The following is a 20920-nucleotide window of genomic DNA, read 5'->3' on the forward strand; positions in this document are numbered from 1 at the left end:
ATACCAGGATTGGGGGGTGAGGTGACCATGCATAGCAGGATTGGGGGGTGAGGTGACCATGCATACCAGGATTGGGGGTGAGGTGACCATGCATACCAGAGTTGGTAGATAAGGGGTGCCATTTATGGTGCAGATATGAGTTAGGGCAGAGTAACACTGGTGAATTTTTCATCCGAGAATCGGATCGTAAAATTGGCAGTGGCTGTCACCTCTCCTGACCTGAGCTTGACAGCTGCATAGTAATCCATCATGCTGTCATTCTCAGGTCAGGAGAGGTGCCGGCCAGTCCGTGCTATGCGATGCGATTATCGCAGGAGAAATTGGCAGTGTGACTCCAGCCTTACTCTGTAAGAACCTGGATCTTGTCTCCAAGGATTTACTTATAAGGGTATGTGCACATGTTGCGGATTGCTGTGTGGAATTTTCTGTGCGGAATCCGCAGGTCTAAATCCGTGCGGTTTTTATGCGGATTTAGTGCAGATTTTGTGCGGATTTCCCCTGTGTTTTTACACCTGCGGATTCCTATATTGGAATGGGCGTAAAAACGATGCGGAATCCGCACAAAGTATTGACATGCTGCAGAAAATAAACTGCTGCGTTTCCGCTGGGACTTTTCCGCAGCGTGTGCACTGCGGGTTTTTCCCCCATAGAATAACATTGTACTGTAAATCACTTGTGGATCCGCAGTGTGTGCACATAGCCTTAGAATAATCAGTGCCGGCAGATGTCACCGCACTGACTAATGTAGAACACACGGACAAATATCAGATATTAGAGGAGAACACAAATCAGCAATACGGACAGGAGTGAGGGCCTGATCCCAGGAGCTACAGACTGAGGAAAGGGCTAAGAAGCCTTCACTAGACCCCTGCACAGCTGTATAATGAGGCCCAGGCTTTATAGTGAAGGGACAGGAGGGAAAAAAGTGGGGAAAGGAGCACTTTTTGCAAGAAGAGCCTTCGGTGAGCGGAGCCGAGTGAGCCAGATCACCAAAAAGAGCCGGACTGTCCGTCACTACCAGTGGAGGAGGGAGGAGGCTCTGCAGGACACAACCCTCTGTGGGAGGAGACTGCAAATGTGGTGACTGCAGGACCTGCGGTGATGTCACGGTCATGTGATCAGTCACATGGGAGGGAGGAGTAAAGCTGGGGCGCTCTTGCTGCCCTTCCTGTCATGTGACCAGTGTGAAGTCTGCTCTTATCTACCCCGTAAGTGGTCACATGACTGTGACCTCACCGCAGGTCCTGGGAGGTCACATCTGATCGGTGACTGGTCGGGGCACCTGCCACTTATCTCAGTCCCAACTCACCAGACCTTGTACTTTATTTTACCAGACGATGGTCCTCTCCATCAGTGACCCCCCGAGGATGGAGCCGGACAGAGACCACATGGCGACTCGGATATTAGACCTCACCCTGGAGATAATCTACTGGATCACTGGAGAGGTGAGAGCTTCACATCACATCACTCTGATCTCCTGTAACCCCTTAGTGACGGGTATCATACATGGATCGCAGGCTGCGGTTTAGTTACCATGGCAGTGCGGGGTCTTCAGCCGGAAGTCTCTTATAATCTCTTTTAGTAATAATAATCTTTATATAGCGCTAACATATTCCGCAGCGCTTTACAGTTTGCACACATCATCATCACTGTCCCCGATGGGGCTCACAATCTATATTCCCTATCAGTCTTTGGAATGTGGGAGGAAACCGGAGAACCCGGAGGAAACCCACGCAAACACGGGGAGAACATACAAACTCCTTGCAGATGTTGTCCTTGGTGGGATTCAAACCCAAGACTCCAGCGCTGCAAGACTGCAGTGCTAACCACTGAGCCACCATGCTGCCGTATATACAGTACAGCACTTATCACTAAGCCACCGTGCTGTCGTATATACGGTACAGTGCTAACCACTGAGCCACCGTGCTGCCGTATATACAGTACAGTGCTAACCACTGAGCCACCGTGCTGCCGTATATACAGTACTGTGCTAACCACTGAGCCACCGTGCTGCCGTATATACAGTACAGCGCTAACCACTGAGCCACCGTGCTGCCGTATATACAGTACAGTGCTAACCACTGAGCCACCGTGCTGCTGTATATACAGTACAGTGCTAACCACTGAGCCACCGTGCTGCCGTATATACAGTACAGCGCTAACCACTGAGCCACCGTGCTGCCGTATATACAGTACTGTGCTAACCACTGAGCCACCGTGCTGCCGTATATACAGTACAGCGCTAACCACTGAGCCACCGTGCTGCCGTATATACAGTACTGTGCTAACCACTGAGCCACCATGCTGCCGTATATACAGTACAGTGCTAACCACTGAGCCACCATGCTGCCGTATATACAGTACAGTGCTAACCACTGAACCACCGTGCTGCCGTATATACAGTACAGTGCTTACCACTGAGCCACCATGCTGCCATATATACAGTACAGTGGTAGCCACTGAGCCAACAGGCTGCCTTATATACAATACAATGCTAACCACTAAGCCACCGTGCTGCCGTATATACAGTACAGTGCTAACCACTAAGCCACCGTGCTGCCGTATATACAGTACAGTGGTAGCCACTGAGCCAATGGGCTGCCTTATATACAATACAGTGCTAACCACTAAGCCACCGTGCTGCCGTATATACAGTACAGTGCTAACCACTGAGCCACCATGCTGCCGTATATACAGTACAGCGCTAACCACGGAGCCACCTTGCTGCCGTATATGCAGTACAGCACTTATCACTAAGCCACCGTGCTGTCGTATATACGGTACAGTGCTAGCCACTGAGCCACCGTGCTGCCGTATATACAGTACAGTGCTAACCACTGAGCCACCGTGCTGCTGTATATACAATACAGTGCTAACCACTGAGCCACCGTGCTTCCGTATATACAGTACAGTGCTAACCACTGAGCCACCATGCTGCCGTATATACAGTACAGTGCTAACCACTGAGCCACCGTGCTGCCGTATATACAGTACAGTGCTAACCACTGAGCCACCATTAACCACTAAGCCACCGTGCTGCCGTATATACAGTACAGTGCTAACCACTAAGCCACCGTGCTGCCGTATATACAGTACAGTGGTAGCCACTGAGCCACCATGCTGCCGTATATACAGTACAGCGCTAACCACGGAGCCACCTTGCTGCCGTATATACAGTACAGCACTTATCACTAAGCCACCGTGCTGTCGTATATACTGTACAGTGCTAACCACTGAGCCACCGTGCTGCCGTATATACAATACAGTGCTAACCACTGAGCCACCGTGCTGCCGTATATACAGTACAGTGCTAACCACTGAGCCACCGTGCTGCCGTATATACAGTACAGTGCTTACCACTGAGCCACCGTGCTGCCGTATATACAGAACAGTGGTAGCCACTGAGCCAACGGGCTGCCTTATATACAATACATTGCTAACCACTAAGCCACCGTGCTGTCGTATATACAGTACAGTGCTAACCACTAAGCCACCGTGCTGCCGTATATACAGTACAGTGGTAGCCACTGAGCCAACGGGCTGCCTTATATACAGTACAGTGCTAACCACTAAGCCACCGTGCTGCCGAATATACAGTACAGTTTTAACCACTAAGCCACCGTGCTGCCGAATATACAGTACAGTGGTAGCCACTGAGCCACCGTGGTGCCGTATATACAGTACAGTGCTAACCACTGAGCCACCGGGCTGCTGTATATACAGTACAGTGCTAACCACTGAGCCACCAGGCTGCCATATATACAGTACAGTGGTAGCCACTGAGCCAACTGGCTGGCGTATATACAGTACAGTGCTAACCACTGAGCCACCGTGCTGCCGTATATACAGTACAGTGGTAGCCACTGAGCCAACGGGCTGCCTTATATACAATACAGTGCTAACCACTAAGCCACCGTGCTGCCGTATATACAGTACAGTGCTAACCACTAAGCCACCGTGCTGCCGTATATACAGTACAGTGGTAGCCACTGAGCCAAGGGGCTGCCTTATATACAGTACAGTGCTAACCACTAAGCCACCGTGCTGCCGAATATACAGTACAGTTTTAACCACTAAGCCACCGTGCTGCTGTATATACAGTACAGTGGTAGCCACTGAGCCACCGTGCTGCCGTATATACAGTACAGTGCTAACCACTGAGCCACCGGGCTGCTGTATATACAGTACAGTGCTAACCACTGAGCCACCGTGCTGCCGTATATACAGTACAGTGCTAACCACTGAGCCACCGGGCTGCTGTATATACAGTACAGTGCCAACCACTGAGCCACCGTGCTGCCATATATACAGTACAATGCTAACCACTGAGCCACCGTGCTGCCGTATATGCAGTACAGTGCTTATCACTGAGCCACCGGGCTGCTATATATACAGTACAGTGCTAACCACTGAGCCACCGGGCTGCCGTATATACAGTACAGTGGTAGCCACTGAGCCAACGGGCTGCCGTATATACAGTACAGTGCTAACCACTGAGCCACCGTGCTGCCGTATATACAATACAGTGGTAGCCACTGATCCAACGGGCTGCGTTATATACAGTACAGTGCTAACCACTAAGCCACCGGACTGCCGTATATACAGTACAGTGCTAACCACTGAGCCACCGGACTGCCGTATATACAGTACAGTGCTAACCACTGAGCCACCGGGGCTGCCGTATATACAGTACAGTGCTAACCACTGAGCCACTGTGCTGCCATATATACAGTACAGTGCTAACCACTGAGCCACTGGGCTGCCGTATATACAGTACAGTGCTAACCACTGAGCCACTGGGCTGCCGTATATACAGTACAGTGCTAACCACTGAGCCACTGGGCTGCCGTATATACAGTACAGTGCTAACCACTGAGCCACCGGGCTGCCGTATATACAGTACAGTGCTAACCACTGAGCCACCGGGCTGCCGTATATACAGTACAGTGCTAACCACTGAGCCACCGGGCTGCCCATGGGCTTGTGACTGAACCTCATAGAAGACCAGTGATTTTACAATACTCTGCAATACTGCAGTGTACTAAGGTAACTAGTTAGAAGTGTAAAATATTTTAAGAAAAATATAACTTATAAAAATTGTAATCCCCCTTTTTTTCCAAATAAAAATAATAAAATCTAAAAAAATAAAAAAAAGGTAACACATTTGACGTTGGCTCGTGTGTGATCGCCTGAAGTAATAACATAGAAAACTATAGAAATATGCTGAATGCCAAAATGGAAGGAAAAAATTGAATTGCCAGAACTTATGTTTTTTAGGTGCCACAATTGCTCAAAATAATGCAAAAAGAAGTGATAAAAGCGTTACATTTACCTGCAAATGTTATCAGTTGCAAAAACGAGCCCTCACACGTACGTGCATCGACATGCATTTTTAATGTGCAACATGTCTCCGATAAGGGACACACAAACCAGATTTTTTTTTTTCTTTAAAAAAATTCTGAATTTTTTGAACCACTACAATATACAAATAAAACCTTACCTTGAAATCAGCAAAATCGTATTGACCGGAAGAATCTTATTACCGGGTCATTTTTAGGTCAATACTACAATTCGTCTCAGCAAAAAACAAGCCCTCATGAGGCTATTTTCTCAAATGATAAATATAATTTCTGTTTCTTGGAAAAAGGGGAAGATGAAACAAAAGCATAAAAACAAAGAATCAGCCAAAGAGTTGATAAAACTGTGATATTAATATAATGTATTTCTATAGTGCCATTGGTTCCATGGTGCTGTACATGAGAAGGGGTTACATACAAATTACAGATATCACTTACAGTAAACAAACTAACAATGACAGACGGGTACAGAGGGGAGAGAGGACCCTGCCCTTTCGGGCTTACATGCTACAGAATGGTGGGGAAGGAGACAGTAGGTTGGGGGGTTGCTGCTGCTCGGATGGTGTTGAGGTTGCAGCGCGGACATTGCAGGTTCTAAGCTTGAAGAGATGGGTTTTCACGTTTCGTCTGAAGCATCCAAATGTGGTGGATAGTCATACTTGTTGGGGCAAGAATTCCAGAGGATGGGGCTATTCGGGAAAAGTCTTGGAGGCGATTAGGTGAGGCGCGAATAAGTGTGGAGGAGAGAAGGAGGTTTTGGGAGGACCGGAGATTACATGAGGGAATATATTGGGAGATTAGTTCGAAAATATACGGAGGAGAGAGGTTATGGATGGCTTTGTAGGTCTGTGTGAGTAGTTTAAACTGGATACACTGCAAAATTGGGAGCCAGTGAAGGGATTTGCAAAGAAGCATGAGTGTAGTGAGGAGAGAGATTAATTAGTCAGGCAGCAGAGATAAGGACGGACTGGAGAGGTGCGAGAGTGTTAGAAGGTAGGCCTCAGAGGAGGATGTTGCAGTAGTCCAGACGGGAGATGATTAGGGCATGCACAAGCATTTTGGTAGAGTGAGGGTTGAGGAAAGGTCAGATTCTGGAAATATTTTTAAGCTGGAGGCAACAGGAGGTGGCGAGAGCTTGGATGTGCGGTTTGAAGGACAGGGCAGAGTCAAGGGTTACTGCAAGGCAGTGGATTTCCAGGACAGGTGAAAGTGAGATGTCATGTATTGTGATAGGTCATGTAGGGAAGGTATGCGAGATGGAGGAAAGATAATTAGTTAAGATTTGTACATATTGAGCTTAAGGAAGCGAGAGAAGAAGAAGGAGGTTATGGCTGATAGACACTCCAGGATTATGGACAGCAGAGAGGTGACATCTGGGCCAGAGGGGTAGATCTGAGTGTCATCAGCATATAGATGGTACTAGAAGAAATAAGACTTTGAGTTGTCCCAGGCCAAGGGTACAGGTTGAGACGAAAAGGGGTCCTAGGACAGAGCCTTGAGGGACACCAACAGAGAGAGGGCAAGATGAGGAGGTAGTGTGGGAGTAGGAAATGCTAAATGTGCGGTTGGTACAGTATGAGGAGATCCAGGATAGGGCGAGGTCCTTGACGCCAAATGAAGAGATGATCTGTAGTAGGAGGCAGTGGTCAACTGTGTCAAAGGCAGAGGACATGTCTAGAAGGAGGACTATAGAGAATTGTCTGTTTGGTCAGGGCTGTCTCAGTGGAATGGTGGGGACAGAAGCCAGATTGTAAATTGTCGAAGAGCGAGTTAGATGCAAAGTGAGAGAAAAGTTCAGCGTGGACTTGCGGCTCAATGAGTCTGGAAGCAAATGGGAGCAACGATATGGGACGATAGCTGGACATAGGTCTCGGGTTGAGGGATGGCTTTTTAAGGATAGGTGTGATTGTGGCATGTTTGAAAGCAGAGGGGAAGGTACCAAAAGTTAGTGATAGGTTGAAGAGATGGGTTAGGGATGGCATAAGTGTGGTGGTGAGGTTGGGGAGGAGATGGGATGGGGTCAAGTGCACAAGTAGTGAGGTGTGATTTGGAGAGGAGATGAGCAAGCGCTCCTTCAGTGATTTTGTAGAGGGAAGTTATAGGGTTAAGGCATTGGTCTGGTATAACAAAGGGGTTGTGGTGGTCGGACAACAAAGACTTGCCTTGTTTGGCCTATCTTATTTTGGAAGTGTGTTTCAAAAGTCATCGGCAGAGATTAGGGAAGTCGGAGGGGGCAGTGGTTGGCGGAGCATGGAGTTAAAAGTGTTGAACAACTGTTTGGGGTTGTAGGATAAGGAAGATACCAGGAATGTAAAGTAGGCCTGTTTAGCAGAGGTGAGAGCTGATTTGAAGGCAAGTATTGCTTGTCTGAATGTGGTGAAGTCGTCTTGCGAATGCGTCTTCTTCCAACGCCGCTCCACAAGCCTGGACACTTGCTTAGTGATGTTATTGTGCCAGGGTTGCCTATTGATTCGTTGCACTCTGCTATGCATGAGAGGGGTGACCGAGTCGATAGCCAATGCAAGAGTGGTATTGTAGAAACTAGTGGCAGTGTCTGTGTCGTGGAGTGAAGATATGGAGGACAGTGGCAGAATAGAGTTAGAGAGAGTGTGAGAGTCCAGATGTGTGAGGTTTCTGCGGGGGTGGGTTAGTTGTTGGACATGGGTGAAAGGTGAAGAAGACAGGGATGAGAATGTGAGTAGATGGTGGTCAGATACAGGGAGAAGAGAGGTTGTGAAGTTAGATAGGGAGCAGAGACGGGTGATGATCAGGTCTAATGTGTGTCCGTCTGTGTGGGTGGCTGAGGAGGACCACTGAGTAAGTCCAAAAGATGAAGTGAGCAACAGGAGTTTGGAGGCTGCTGACTGGTGGGTGTCAATGGGGATGTTGAAGTCACCCATGATTATGGTGAGAATGTCAGCAGAGAGAAAGTGAAGGAGCCAGGTGGAGAACTGGCAGTGGTCGGGCCTGGAGGTCAGTATATGACTGCCACTTGGAGGTTGCAGGGAGTGTAGATGAGGACAGAGTGGACTTCAGGAAAGGTGAAGGATTCTTGGCCTCTGTGTAGTGATCGGCATCTCCCCATACACAGGATCACACGGTAGTGAAGACGTCTTCTGGGGAGTGTGTGACCCCCGGGGTGTCAGGAGGGTGGAGCAGGACCCCGAGTGACATCACCGAGCCTCCACCTCATTCGCTGATACATGAGCAGAAGATCCTAGAACTGACCAATAGGATCACTGAGCTGCTGAGCGGAGAGGTGAGCGCTGCCGGGAATGCTGGGACATTATACAGTAACGCCAGGGGAGGGGTCTGCTAATGACGGGTCATTGTGTGTGTCAGGTTCCTATAAGGTGTCAGGACGTCACCGTCTATTTCTCCATGGAGGAGTGGGAGTATATAGAAGGACACAAGGATCTGTACATGGACGCCATGATGGAGGATCACCGGTCCATCACATCTCCGGGTAAGAGGAGACCTTCCTGGGGTGTAGAGAACAGGTCTGAGAGTCGTCTAGATTCCCCATCATCTGCTCATCACATATAGACAATGTATTCAGTCACTGCGGTTATCTCCTATAGATGGATCCAGTCCGAGAAATCCCCCGGAGAGATGTCCCAGTCCTCTATATTCCCAGGAGTGTTTAAAAAAAGAGGAAGATGTCTTCCTGGATCATCAGGTAGATGAGATGAGATTCCTGAAAATCCTCTATAGATTGGTAGATGCTTTTTTACATCAATCTCCAGTCACCGTGCTGTGTACTATGGACTTTATTTGATTTTTGCTTTCAGTAATGACGAGATGATAAAATGTACAAATATAAAAATAATACTGTGAGCAGCTATTCTCTTTAATGTCACCACAAAGGACAGTGATATCTGCAGAGTCATCTCTAGAAGTGATAAAATGCTACTTTATTGTAAAAGCAACTGCTGAATAATCTAATTGTTGTTTCTGAGCACAGCAGTACTCTGACCATAAAAATCGGACGAGCGCTATCAGTCATTTTTACCTATAGCAGTTGTCCTTATGTTATTCTATGGAGCTGTGCTCATAGCCAATGTCTTCCCTCAGATGGAATCAGTGTAACGTGGCACAGGGCGGTAGCCATGGGCGAGGTAGTCGTCTCTTGCGCCACGGTACATTTCTTGAAGGTGGAGCACCACATACCCATCCGCTGGGTTTGCTGCCACTGCCAGCAGTCCTGTGGACACCTCTCTCAGCAATACCACCTCTTCTATGTTGCAGCAAGAACTTGTTACCGCTGCTCTGGCTAGCCCCTCTACGAGAGCCTCAAAACATGGGGCAATTAGGACCCTTGGGATGGGTTTCTTCACTCTGGGTGGCACTGCTGTAGACTGTCTTGGGGTCTCGCGTTCCATCTTCACTCAGAAGACGGCTACCGCAAACCACACCCCTCCGGCCATCTTCCTTCAGAAAATGCACAACCCCTCCTGGTTGAAATCTCTGAGCATAAAATGGAAAGGGGCCGTGCCAGATAGAACAGGTGTTTATATACACCATAGGTTTGATGCATTCTTCTTCTCGGAGGCCGTTACCCCTATTGCGATCAAAGCATCCCCCTCGTCAATCGTCGGGTCAGGTTCTCACCTCCAGGGCCAATCAGCGGAGCCCATACCTGTTCCTCCTTGTTCTTTTTATTGCGGATCACGTCCTCGACCCACCGTGCCTTGGTAGCAAGAGGCGTTCGGTGAAGAGAGTGGGCAAATTCCAGGGTCGGTGGGGAACCCACCAGTATTTGGACCTGTAAGGCCTCCAAGCGCTTTACCCGTCCGAGGGCCATGAACCAGACTGTCAGAGGTTCCGCTTCCTGTTTATACCCTGCCTCCGTCCCCTCCATAAGGCTGCCCGGCCTCACTTCTGCTTCCCTCATCGCCATCAGTTGGCGCAACTATCCTCGCCCGATTATCTCCTGAACCGGTTCACTCTGTGCCCCACCGCCTTTCCCAAACTAAAAATCACACTCCACCATCATACTGTCTCTGACTGGTGCCCATCATGGCTCTGCCTTTTGCTGGGTGGCGTTCTCTCTGGCTCACCATCCCATTTTTCTTCCGCCCATTCTCTTGAATCACACCTTACAGGCCTTATCCTTCCTCTTTGTTTTCTTACAATGGCCACTCTTTGCTGTAGGCTGGCACTTCCAGTTATAATACTCCCTCTGATAGGTAGGCTGGACACCGCATCTCGCCCTTTCATTCCTCTACACCCACGATGTGTGGGACCTTCTTGTTGTTCAGCGCCACTAGCCGCCATTGCGAAGTTCATGTTTGGCACCATCTTAGACCGCACAACAGTTGCCATCCTCTACGTAACGCTGGTCTTCCCCGCATAACTGTTCTTCTAGCTGCAAGACTCGATTCTGCCAACTACACCGAGCGTAACGTGGCTTGGGGCAATAGCTGTGGGTGAGGCACTCATCTGTTGCACCCCAGCACGTTACATGGAGCTGGAGGTGTGGACTTGTACTGTGAGGGAGCTACGCCGGTGCAGGCCGCATGTAACCGATGTTGCTGGTTTGCCAGGACCAGATGTTTCACAGTTCAGTGAGGGAGACCACTATTCAAAAATAAACTTTTTACTGAACGGTAATTTGGCAGGGATAATGTGGTAGGGGCCGGGATTGGGGGGTGGACAACTGCTTACCACGTCCAGATGACACAGACACCAGGCGATGCAAGGACGAGGCGGAGGCAGAGTTCAGTTGTAACAGTTCCGGATTTATTCGTCGTCTCCCTGACGACCACAACCACGCACCGCAGTCTCTTTACAGTTCTCCGTCTCCAGGCCCGGATACCTGCACCTTCCTTCCAGTCGAAGTAACATCCCTCGCGGATCTTTCGCTGGGGCTGTCCTAGACCAATCTACCGCCAGCGCTTCACCTGACCGAGGTTGTCGTCCAATCGGTAACCCCGGGGCCTCGTCTGTCCTGCGGTCCGTTGGGTCAGGGCCACCCCCCTGACTGTCTCTTTGCTGTCAGTCCCCTGGTCGAGCTCTTCTCTGTTCACCGTCTTCTACCGAGCTCCTCCTGGGACTAGCCTCTCTGGAACCCTACCCTGTCCTATTTATCCCCTCTCTCACCGAGAATTCCCCTCCTGGGTTCCTATCTCCCCGCCCCCCATGACTAAGCGTTTCTCAAGCCGTAAGCTGATGTTAAGTCCTAAGCTACTCCCCCCTGCCATCTTGTGGTCATTTCTAGGTACTGCACTCTCCTATCCACCTTTCCCAGCTGTCACCCTTCTATCCTGTCAATCTCCGTCTCTAGTGCACAAACCGTCCCCTCCTACTACCAGTCACGTCTGTCCGTCAAGTCACCTTCCCCACAATTACATACAGTAGATGAATGTTTCCTTCACAATACCGAGCACTTTCCACGAAATTTCAATTCCTCCCTCATTACTCACTTATTCTCTATCTGTACCGTTCCTCTTCACTTCACCACAACACTGTTCAGTACTACAGTCCAGTTTGTAAGAGTCCTATGCTCAACATGCGGTTCCGTTTCCTTTTCCCCTTAGTGGAACTACTTTGCCCGTATGGCTAATACTTATCTCTTCTGTCTCTGACGCTCTGGAACTCCTGCCCGGGACATTCTCATCATCTTACATACTCTGTCCGGCTTAGGACCGTTACCTCTCTGAATTATAAACTCTAGGCCATTCTTCTAGGCGACCTGACCCAGGACCCGTCTCCGATCACTCTGTTCCTTCAGTCCCTTTTCTTCTTCTTCTCTGATACTGGATCTCGTTATCCTCTCTCTTTGTCTCCTCTCTCGGTAGGGACACCCTCATCATATGGCACTGCTCATACTAGACCTCATAGAATGGTAGAGTTGGAAGGGACCTCTTGGGTCATCTGGTCCAACCCCCTGCTTAAAGCAGGATTCACTAAATCATCCCAGACAGATGTCTGTCCAGCCTCTGTTTGAAGACTTCTATTGAAGGAGAACTCACCACCTCTCGTGGCAGTTCTTCTGGGCCCTTACTGACTTCCTGACAGTCACTGTCTCTTGTTCCTTCAGTTACCCCTTCCCATTCAGGGCTAGTCCCAAACATTAATTATTGCTATCCCTGCTGTCAGCAATTCTCAATATCAACATAATTAATGCACATCACAGTTTATATTATAATAACACTTGTCTATTCGAGGGGGAACATGGACAATATGTTTAATTCCTTACATTGGTCTGAGAAAAAAAATCGCATGAGTTACATCCGATTAATGGATCATAGTATGCCGTCCTTGTCTATGGATCTGTGGAAAATAATCAGACTGCTCTTGGATGACTTTCAAGTGCGGTCCAATTTTCACAGACTGAATGGAGAAGATGGAGAATTATTATTTTTTTTCTCCTCATGCAGGAAAATCGGATTAAACTCTGATCAGAGCATGGTTAGCGTAGTCAGCCTGATTTTCTTGGATGAGGCGTAAAACGGTCGTGTGACCCTAGCCATAAACTCAGATAATTTCATGCCGAAAAATTTCTCTCTGTATAATTCTACAATGATGATTCCTTTATTTTCTCGTGTCTATTCTGTGGGATTCTTGCAGGAAAGTTTCGGTGGAATGATGAGTGGATTTGAAAACCCCACACCAGTGCCGGTGACAGGTGAGAGACGCTCGTAAATCATTATTACTACTATTGTTAATGATTCATCTAGTGCCAGATTATTCATTCATAGTTTTTTGCACTGGTGGAATGTGACACATTAAAGGGAATCTGTCACCCCATTTTTCGCCTATCAGCTGCCGGCACCGCCATCAGGGGCTTATCTGCAGCATTCTGTAATGCATTCTGTAGTGCTGTAGACAAGCCCCTGATGTAACCTGAAAGATAAGAAAAACGAGTTATATTATACTCACCCTGGGGCGGTCCGGGTCCGGTTTTGGTCCGATGGGTGTAGCGGTCCGGTCCGGCGCCTCCCATCTTGTAGAAGTGACGTCTCTTCTTTGCTTCCCGTCGCGGCTCCGGCACAGGCGTACTTTATCTGCCCTGTAGAGGGCAGAGCAGAGTACTGCAGTGCGCAGGCGCCGGGAAAGGTCAGAGAGGTCTGGCGCCTGCGCACTTTAGAAGAAGATTTCAATAAATAAACCAGAACGTTGCTGGTTCCTGCTTTGGACTTTTGCACGTATACAGGATTTAGGAAGTTGTGTAGGCACCAGACAGGTAAGAAGACTACATGTCTTGTTCCATTGGTGGCGGTGTGTCCTAACTGGTTGTCCTCCTGCCTGGTGGGTTTTTTGGTCCGTTAATGTTCTGGATTTGGTGAATGCTAACAATGCATGTCCAGTTGGACCGGCCCGTCCTTTGCGCAATATCGATGAGTATTCTACTCATATGACCCTATTGATGGGAATGTTTTCAAGATCACGCCTCGAACAGCCATGAGACATGCAGCCGCGGAGACGCCAACATATTATTCGAGCAAGCCGCAGACGCTAAGTTAGCACCCAAGCATGCTCAAATAATAGCACCTTATCCCAGCACATTCGCTCATCACTAATTACTGTCTATGAGGATAAAGGGGTGACTCAGAAGGTAAAAGTGCTTGTTTTCTACAATGTCACAGCAATAAAAAGGTAAGTTAAGCAGCATCACCCAACCAATACAGCACATCTCTAGGCACAGATATTACGCTTATGGAAAACTGTTTGGATCACATTCTGAGGTATAGTCTAAAAAAAAAAAAATGGAATAAAAGTTCTATTAAAGCAAATGTGTCAGCAGCAGGATTTTGCTATGTAATCTGAAGACAGCGTGAGGTAGGGGTTAAAGCACTGAGCGTGCTGTTTACTTACAGTGAAGGTTTTATCACTAGGACATTATCATTGCCCAGACTAGCTGCATGCTGTCCAACCACGCCTCCTCCTGTTATAAGTAGCTCACTGTCAATAGACCATGCACACAGAAAGCTGTGGTGTTGGCAGGGTCAGGTTTCTGAGATCTGCGACATGATACATCTAAGAACTCTGAGGCTGTGTTCACACACAGCGGTTTTTCCCGCGGGTTTACCAAAAAATCCGCTCAAAAAAACGCTTAAAAGAAGCTTCCCATTCATTTTAATGCATTTTGCACTTTTTGTGCATATTGATGCGCTTTTTACCGCGAAAAAAAACGCAGCATGCTCATTAATTTCGCTGTAAATTCCGCATTTCTGGCTATTTTCTATGTGTCTGGGGACGTGCGGAAAAAAATTGCGGCAAAAACACTCAAAAATTGCGGGAAAAAAACCGCGCGTTATCTGGGAAGGAGTCCTGTTTTTATGCAGAAATTTTCTGCATACGTGGGCACATCGCCTGATTGTATCACAGCTGCTGCACCCAGTACATCGTCGGAATCGGGGTCTATTTTCCTACATTATACTGTTCTCAGATGAGGTATCAATAACCTGATGACAGGTTCCCTACAAAAACTGTGATTTCAGGTCAAGGGTAAAACTGATATGGTGAATACTAATCTATGTAGCAAATTCCAGAAACATGCAGCTGAAAGAAATACCGTATTTTGCGGATTATGAGACGCACCCCAAATTTTGAGGCGAAAAATAGGAAAAAAAACCCTTTTTTTTAATAAACTGATGGTGTTTCTTATAATCCATGTGTCTTATTGCTTACCGGGGGTGGTGGCTGCGGTGAAGCCGGGACCCAGGGTCGCTGCTGGAGGAGGCAAGAGTGGAGCGTTGCTGCAGGCTGGGATGAGGGGGTGTTTCGATGTGCGCCGCTGCGGATGTTCGGTGGTGCAGGGGCACTGCTGACAATTTGTGAAAGCCCAGAGCTCCCGCACTTGGTGCCGAGATCTCCATCTGCGCATGCGCCGCCCCCGGCACCCATTTTCCCGGAGTCAACCGCACAGTAAACCATGTAAGTGCGGGGGCTACCTTATCCCAGCAGCAACGCTCCACTCTTGCCTCCTCCAGCAGCGACCCCGGCACCCTGCTCCACCACGGTCCGGTAAGGTATATCCGCACCGCATTACAAGACGCACCCCTATTTTCCCCCCAAATTTGGTGGGAAAAAGTGCGTCTAACCGAAAAATACGGTAAGTCTTAAAAAATGTCAATGGGATGTTTAGACTATGAAGTAAGTTGGTCGTAAAACCTTAGCAGAACAGAAAGCAAGGGTAGGATGGTACATAGAGATAACCAAGCAGATAGTGGGTGAGGCAGCATAGAGGAGAGCTTGTGGAAGAGATTGCTATGTCTAAAGTGTATTTTGTAGAGGGATAACCAACAAGTAAATGAAAATTGTACATTATTATTAGTAGCTGTTTTCTTGCAGTTCCATTTTACTTTGGTTTTGTTTTTTCTTTATTTTTTTTTATTTGGTAATGAATTTTTCTATAGATTGGTGGATTCATAACTATTATTTATTTTTTTTTTATCTTACTCTCTTATCTAGCGCCATTAATTCCACAGTGCCTTAAATGCATCATTATAGCTGATATTTTTATTATTGGAAAAATAAAAAAAATTTTTTGTTTTTCCAGTTGAAGACTGGATGACGCCCTTCTATGAACATACTTTTTTATCTCCTTATGATGAATTAGAAGATAACTATAGCACACAAGCTAATTCCATAACTCAGAATGTCCCCGTCGTCTTTCACAGCGGAGATCTGTCCACTGACCTCGTCAGTCACAAGAAATCTTCATGTAATCAATCACCAAACGGCAAACAAAGAACTGAACATAGACAGGGAAAAACATTACCATCTGGGAAACGTATTAACAAGAAATCTAACCTTTCTATGCAAGAAAGAATGAACAAAGATGAGAGGCCATTTACATGTTTAGAATGTGGGAGGTGTTTTGGCTATAAGTCAGTATTTCTTGAACATCAGAGAACTCACACAGGGGAGAAGCCATTTTCATGCCCTGAATGTGGAAAATGCTTTGGTCAGAAATCATATCTTGTGGATCATCTAAGATCTCACACAGGTGAGAAACCATTTTCATGTTTAGAATGCGGGAAATGTTTTGGTAAGAAATCAATTCTTCGGGAACATCGAAGAACTCACACAGGGGAGAAGCCATTTTCTTGTTCAGAATGCGGGAAATGCTTTGGCCATAGATCAGATCTTGTTATACATCAGAGAACTCACACGGGAGAGAGGCCATTTTCTTGTTCAATTTGTAGCAAATGTTTTGGGAACAAATCAGGTCTTATTAAACACCAGAAAACTCATACAGGAGAGAGGCCATTTTCATGTTCGGTTTGTGGGAAATGTTTTTGTCAGAAATCAGGTCTTGTATATCATCAGAGAGCTCACTCAGGGGAGAAGCCATTTTCATGTTCTGAGTGCGGAAAATGTTTTGGACAAAAGGTAAGTCTTGTGGGACATCTAAGAATCCACACGGGGGAGAAGCCGTTTTCATGTTCAGAATGTGGGAAATGTTTTAGCCAGAAATCGAGTCTTATAAATCATCAGAGAATTCATTCAGGAGAGAAGCCATTTTCATGTCCTGAATGTTGGAAATGTTTTGGACAGAAATCATATCTGGTCGAACATCTAAAGATTCACTCAGGTGAGAAGTCATTATAATTCTCAGAATGTGGAACTGTTGCAGTTTGAGATTCATTGTAGGACCTGCTACCCAATAATGTATCCTGATGAATAACTTAATACTTAGAGGACCCATGTGACGATAGTCAGAAAAGCTGTGGTGCAGTCTTACGATGCTCTATACACATGGCCGCTGTCCTGTTCCTGACTGTATAAGCACAGTGACAGTCACTGTAAGTCTGTGTGCACACGTTGCGTTTTCGCGGCGTTTTTCCAATGCGAAAACGCTAAGAAAATGCATCCCATAGAATCCTATGGGATTCCGCAGTTGCTGTGCTAATGCTGTGGATTTTTCCACTGCGGAATCGCATAGCGGAAAAATACGCAGCATGTCAATTATTTCTGCGGTATCGCGGCGATTCCGCACCCATAAGATTGCATTGAAACGCTCACTTTATGCATGTGGCTATGCCCACCATGCGTAAAGTGAGCACTTCATGTGCGGATGGTACCCAGGGTCTGGAGGAGAGGAGACTCCTCCATGCCCTGGGTACCATAATCCTGTAAAAAAATAGAATTAAAATAAAAAATCGGGACATACTCACCTTCCGACGGCCAACGGGGTCTTCCCGCCTGTCCGCCACACTGCCAGCATCTTCCGGTCCCAGTGATGCTTTGCGCGAATCACCTGAGATGACGTCACGCTCTCGCGAGCGTGACGTCACAAAGGTCCTTCGCGCAAAGCATCACTTGGACCGGAAGATGCCGGGAGTGCCGATGAGGAGATCGGGGGCCATCGGAAGGTGAGAATAACCATTTTTTAACATTTTTTTAAAATTATTTTTAACATCCTATCTTGTAAAAAGTTGGTCACACTTGTCAAACACTATGTTTGACGAGTGTGACCAACCTGTCCATCAGTTTTCCAAGCGATGCTACAAATCGCTTGCAAAATACTAGTGTTTAGTGGAAATACGCATACCAATTCCGCATGCGTATTTCCCGCGGCATGGAGTTGCGGAAATGCCGCGGTAATTTCTGCGGAAATTCCAAACGTGTGCACATAGCCTAACACTCTGCTGCCCTTCTTCTCTAACGCTAAAGATCAGGGACTCTTTTCTTTGTATGCTGTGGCCAAAGCCAATTACTAAATTGTTGTTAGAAGGAGCAAGAAAATATTGTCTCATTTACACTTCAACATGGAAATATTAAAACAAACTCTGTTAAAAAAAAAAAAACACTACTAGTCCCATCTGAGGACTTCGCCACATTCACTATATGTATAACAGTTGGTATACATTCCCTAATAATTGAATATACATTTTCCTTTTCAGTCCCTTTGGCACAGGTACATAAGATCCCGCACCTAGCCATGTAGTCTGCTTTTACAAACGTTTGTGAAAAAATTGGTTTTCTAAGGAGCTCACTGTATTTGAGCGTGGTACTGTAACAGGATGCCTTTATAAGTCAGTGATGTGTCTACCGTCATTAGGATTCTTTGATTAATTGTAAGTTGTATTATTGAAAAGTTTGTTTAGGATCAACAGCAACTGAGGCACAAACTGGCAGACTATGCAATATTACAGAGCGAGGTCGCCATGGTGCATACAAGATGCTAATGTTCTCCTCACCCATTAAATGTAGAGTTCCAATTTCTCCTCGCCACCTGTCTACTTCACCCTAACCCATCTCCTCTCTAACCACCCTACAGTATTTATCCCAGCTGTAATATAGTTCTTCAGTTTATCATTAAACACTGGAGTTTTCCATTCCTTTAAAAATGCAACCGTCACACCTACATTTAAGAAGCCATCACTCAACCAGTCCTCCTTGTCTAGCTTTCACCCCATCTCATTGACTCTTATTGGCCCCTAAACTCATTGGGTTTCATGTCCACCTTGTACTCTCTTACCACTTCTTATCTAACTATTTGACCAGCTACAATTAAGTTGCGACCTCACCACTCTAATTGCCTGAATCAAAAATACCGACAAACTGCTGATTGCCAAAACTAATCAACATTACTCTGTAGTCCTCATCGTAAACCTGTCCTCTATCTTCAACACAGCGGCCACTCCCTCCTATTACATATCCTTTCATCCCTTGGCCCTACTGATTTTACTCTCTTCTGACTCACTTCATGCATCACCAACCACACATTTAGTGTCTCCCACTACCACCACAGCCTACTCTCTGTTGGTGTCCCTCAAGGTTTTATCTTGAGATCCTTGCTCTTCTCCATTTACACCTTTTGCCTTGATGTGTCATGATCCCAGTGCAGGTTTTGACCTGTACGTCAGGGGTTAATGTCTTGAGCTCGGTGCAGGCTTGACCTGCATGCCGGGGGTTAATTATTGTAGCCTCTCTTTTGCTCAAGGAGGGCTTCTTATAGCCCTGGGAGACTCCAATCCCTGTCAGTTATACTTTTGCCTTTGGCCGAGTGTGGTGACCCCTGTGTGCCTGTGCTTTTGTGAGCTCATTTTCGGGTTTGCCTCTGGCTTCTGGTGAGGGTTATGGAGCTGGCTGTGCTGACAGAGGAGTAGTGAGTTCTCTATCTGGACTCCCTTTGTTGGTGAAGGGAGGTAATGAAGCTGATCTAAATGGCAGAGACCAGCCACCTGAGGAAGAGGACTGCGATTGGACATCAGGAGTTTCTGATTGGATTTAAGGCAGCCAACTCCCTAGTTTCTTGCTGGTGATTTTTCCTGACTGTGGCTTTTGGTTTCCAGCTTGGTTCCTGCCTTCTTAAAGCTAAGTTTTCTCTGCTATTGTTCATATGAGTTTTCGTCTGGTTTACTTAGTTTTTGTGTTCAGCCAGCCCTGGCTGGGACTGGGCTGAATCCCCATTTTGTCTCTGATCAGTGATCTCTTTTGCTCTGTCTTCAGAATATACCTGAGTGCTGATATAGGGAATTGAAGTCTAGCGACTTCAGGGCCTTTTTCTATCAGACGTGTTGGATATTTTTTGGCTGGGTTTTTGCGTGATTGCAGACAGCAGCTTTTCTTTCCTGTCCTTTCTAGTTAGTGAGGGCCCCATCGTTTGCTCTGCCTGTCTTTCTATCTGTGTTTGTGTTTTCATCTTGTTTTACCGACAATACATGTTGGGGGCTGTCTATTGCTTTGTGGTCTGCTCTGGGGCAGTTTAGATTTTCCCTTTCTTTCTTTAGGCTTATTTAGTTCTCCGGCCGTGACGAGGCGTCTAGGACCACCGTAGGCACGCTCCACGGCTACTGCTAGTTGTTGTGGATAGGATCCGCTAGTTACCAACCTCTCCGGTTTTCTGGGCTTAGCTTGCTTTTTGTTTTTTTCTCCTCGGTGACTCATTCATAACACCTGTGCCTTCTGATTGTCTTCTAGCTTGCTTATATGGTTCTGTCCCCTGTTTTGAGTTTGTCTCTTGATTCTGTACTGTTTATCTGCTTCTCTGGTTTCTGACTCATTGCCTATGTCCTGACTAGTCTCTGATTGCTGCTATCTCCGTGTATGACTCATTGCTTACGTTCTGACTACTCTCAGCTTGTCCCTCTGGTAACGCGCTGCCCTCTCTGTGTATGACCCCCGTTTGTCTGATTTGAGGATCCCTGTAGTAGAATCCTGCACTTATCTCCAGCAGCAGGACGCTAAGCCCCGCCCCCTGCAGTCACATGATTGTAGGTCCTTCACTGCTTTCTACCTTCAGTGACACAGGTCCTGTGAGCCTGGAGCACGCATCGTCACCACTGCTGCCCCGCTCCACAGGTATCTTTGGGCACAGGTTTGTACTCAGGACATGCGCACTAGCTCGGTGAGCAAGTGGAGTGCGGTGTTCCTGACATGATGTAACTAAAATACTCTGACCCAAACGTCATCTCACCCATATCTAGAATTTTAGTAACGTCCTCCTCTCCTCCTGCTTTCTTAAACTCAACATATATAAGACTGAATCTATTATTATTTTTCCACCACTTCGAACAAAACCCCCATCAGAATTTACAATCCCTGCAAACGGCTCCACAATTCTTTCATTCTCCAGTAACGTTTGACTCTGCTCTGTCCTTCTC

General features: G+C 47.0%; 1 protein-coding gene across 1 annotated transcript; it reads left to right on the forward strand.

Moving 5' to 3' along the window:
• Positions 1-1128: 1128 nt before the first annotated feature.
• Positions 1129-19125, forward strand: LOC141060047 (uncharacterized). Its single transcript, XM_073556305.1, has 7 exons — positions 1129-1208; positions 1335-1445; positions 8449-8616; positions 8700-8823; positions 8939-9036; positions 12930-12987; positions 15865-19125. Exons 2-7 carry the CDS (start codon positions 1338-1340, stop codon positions 16917-16919), a joined length of 1611 nt encoding a protein of 536 aa, XP_073412406.1. The 5' UTR covers positions 1129-1208; positions 1335-1337; the 3' UTR covers positions 16920-19125.
• The last annotated feature ends 1795 nt before the right edge of the window (positions 19126-20920 follow it).

Source organism: Dendrobates tinctorius, unplaced genomic scaffold (assembly GCF_039654945.1).
Source record: "Dendrobates tinctorius isolate UK_male_01 unplaced genomic scaffold, ASM3965494v1 ptg000232l, whole genome shotgun sequence".
Taxonomy (NCBI): domain Eukaryota; kingdom Metazoa; phylum Chordata; class Amphibia; order Anura; family Dendrobatidae; genus Dendrobates; species Dendrobates tinctorius.

Coding starts and splice junctions, on each gene's coding strand:
- LOC141060047 (XM_073556305.1), top strand. CDS start 1,338: ATGGTCCTCTCCATCAGTGACCCCCCGAGGATGGAGCCGGACAGAGAC. Junction 8,617..8,699: donor CTGAGCTGCTGAGCGGAGAG/GTGAGCGCTGCC, acceptor TGTGTGTGTCAG/GTTCCTATAAGGTGTCAGGA. Junction 9,037..12,929: donor ATGTCTTCCTGGATCATCAG/GTAGATGAGATG, acceptor GGATTCTTGCAG/GAAAGTTTCGGTGGAATGAT.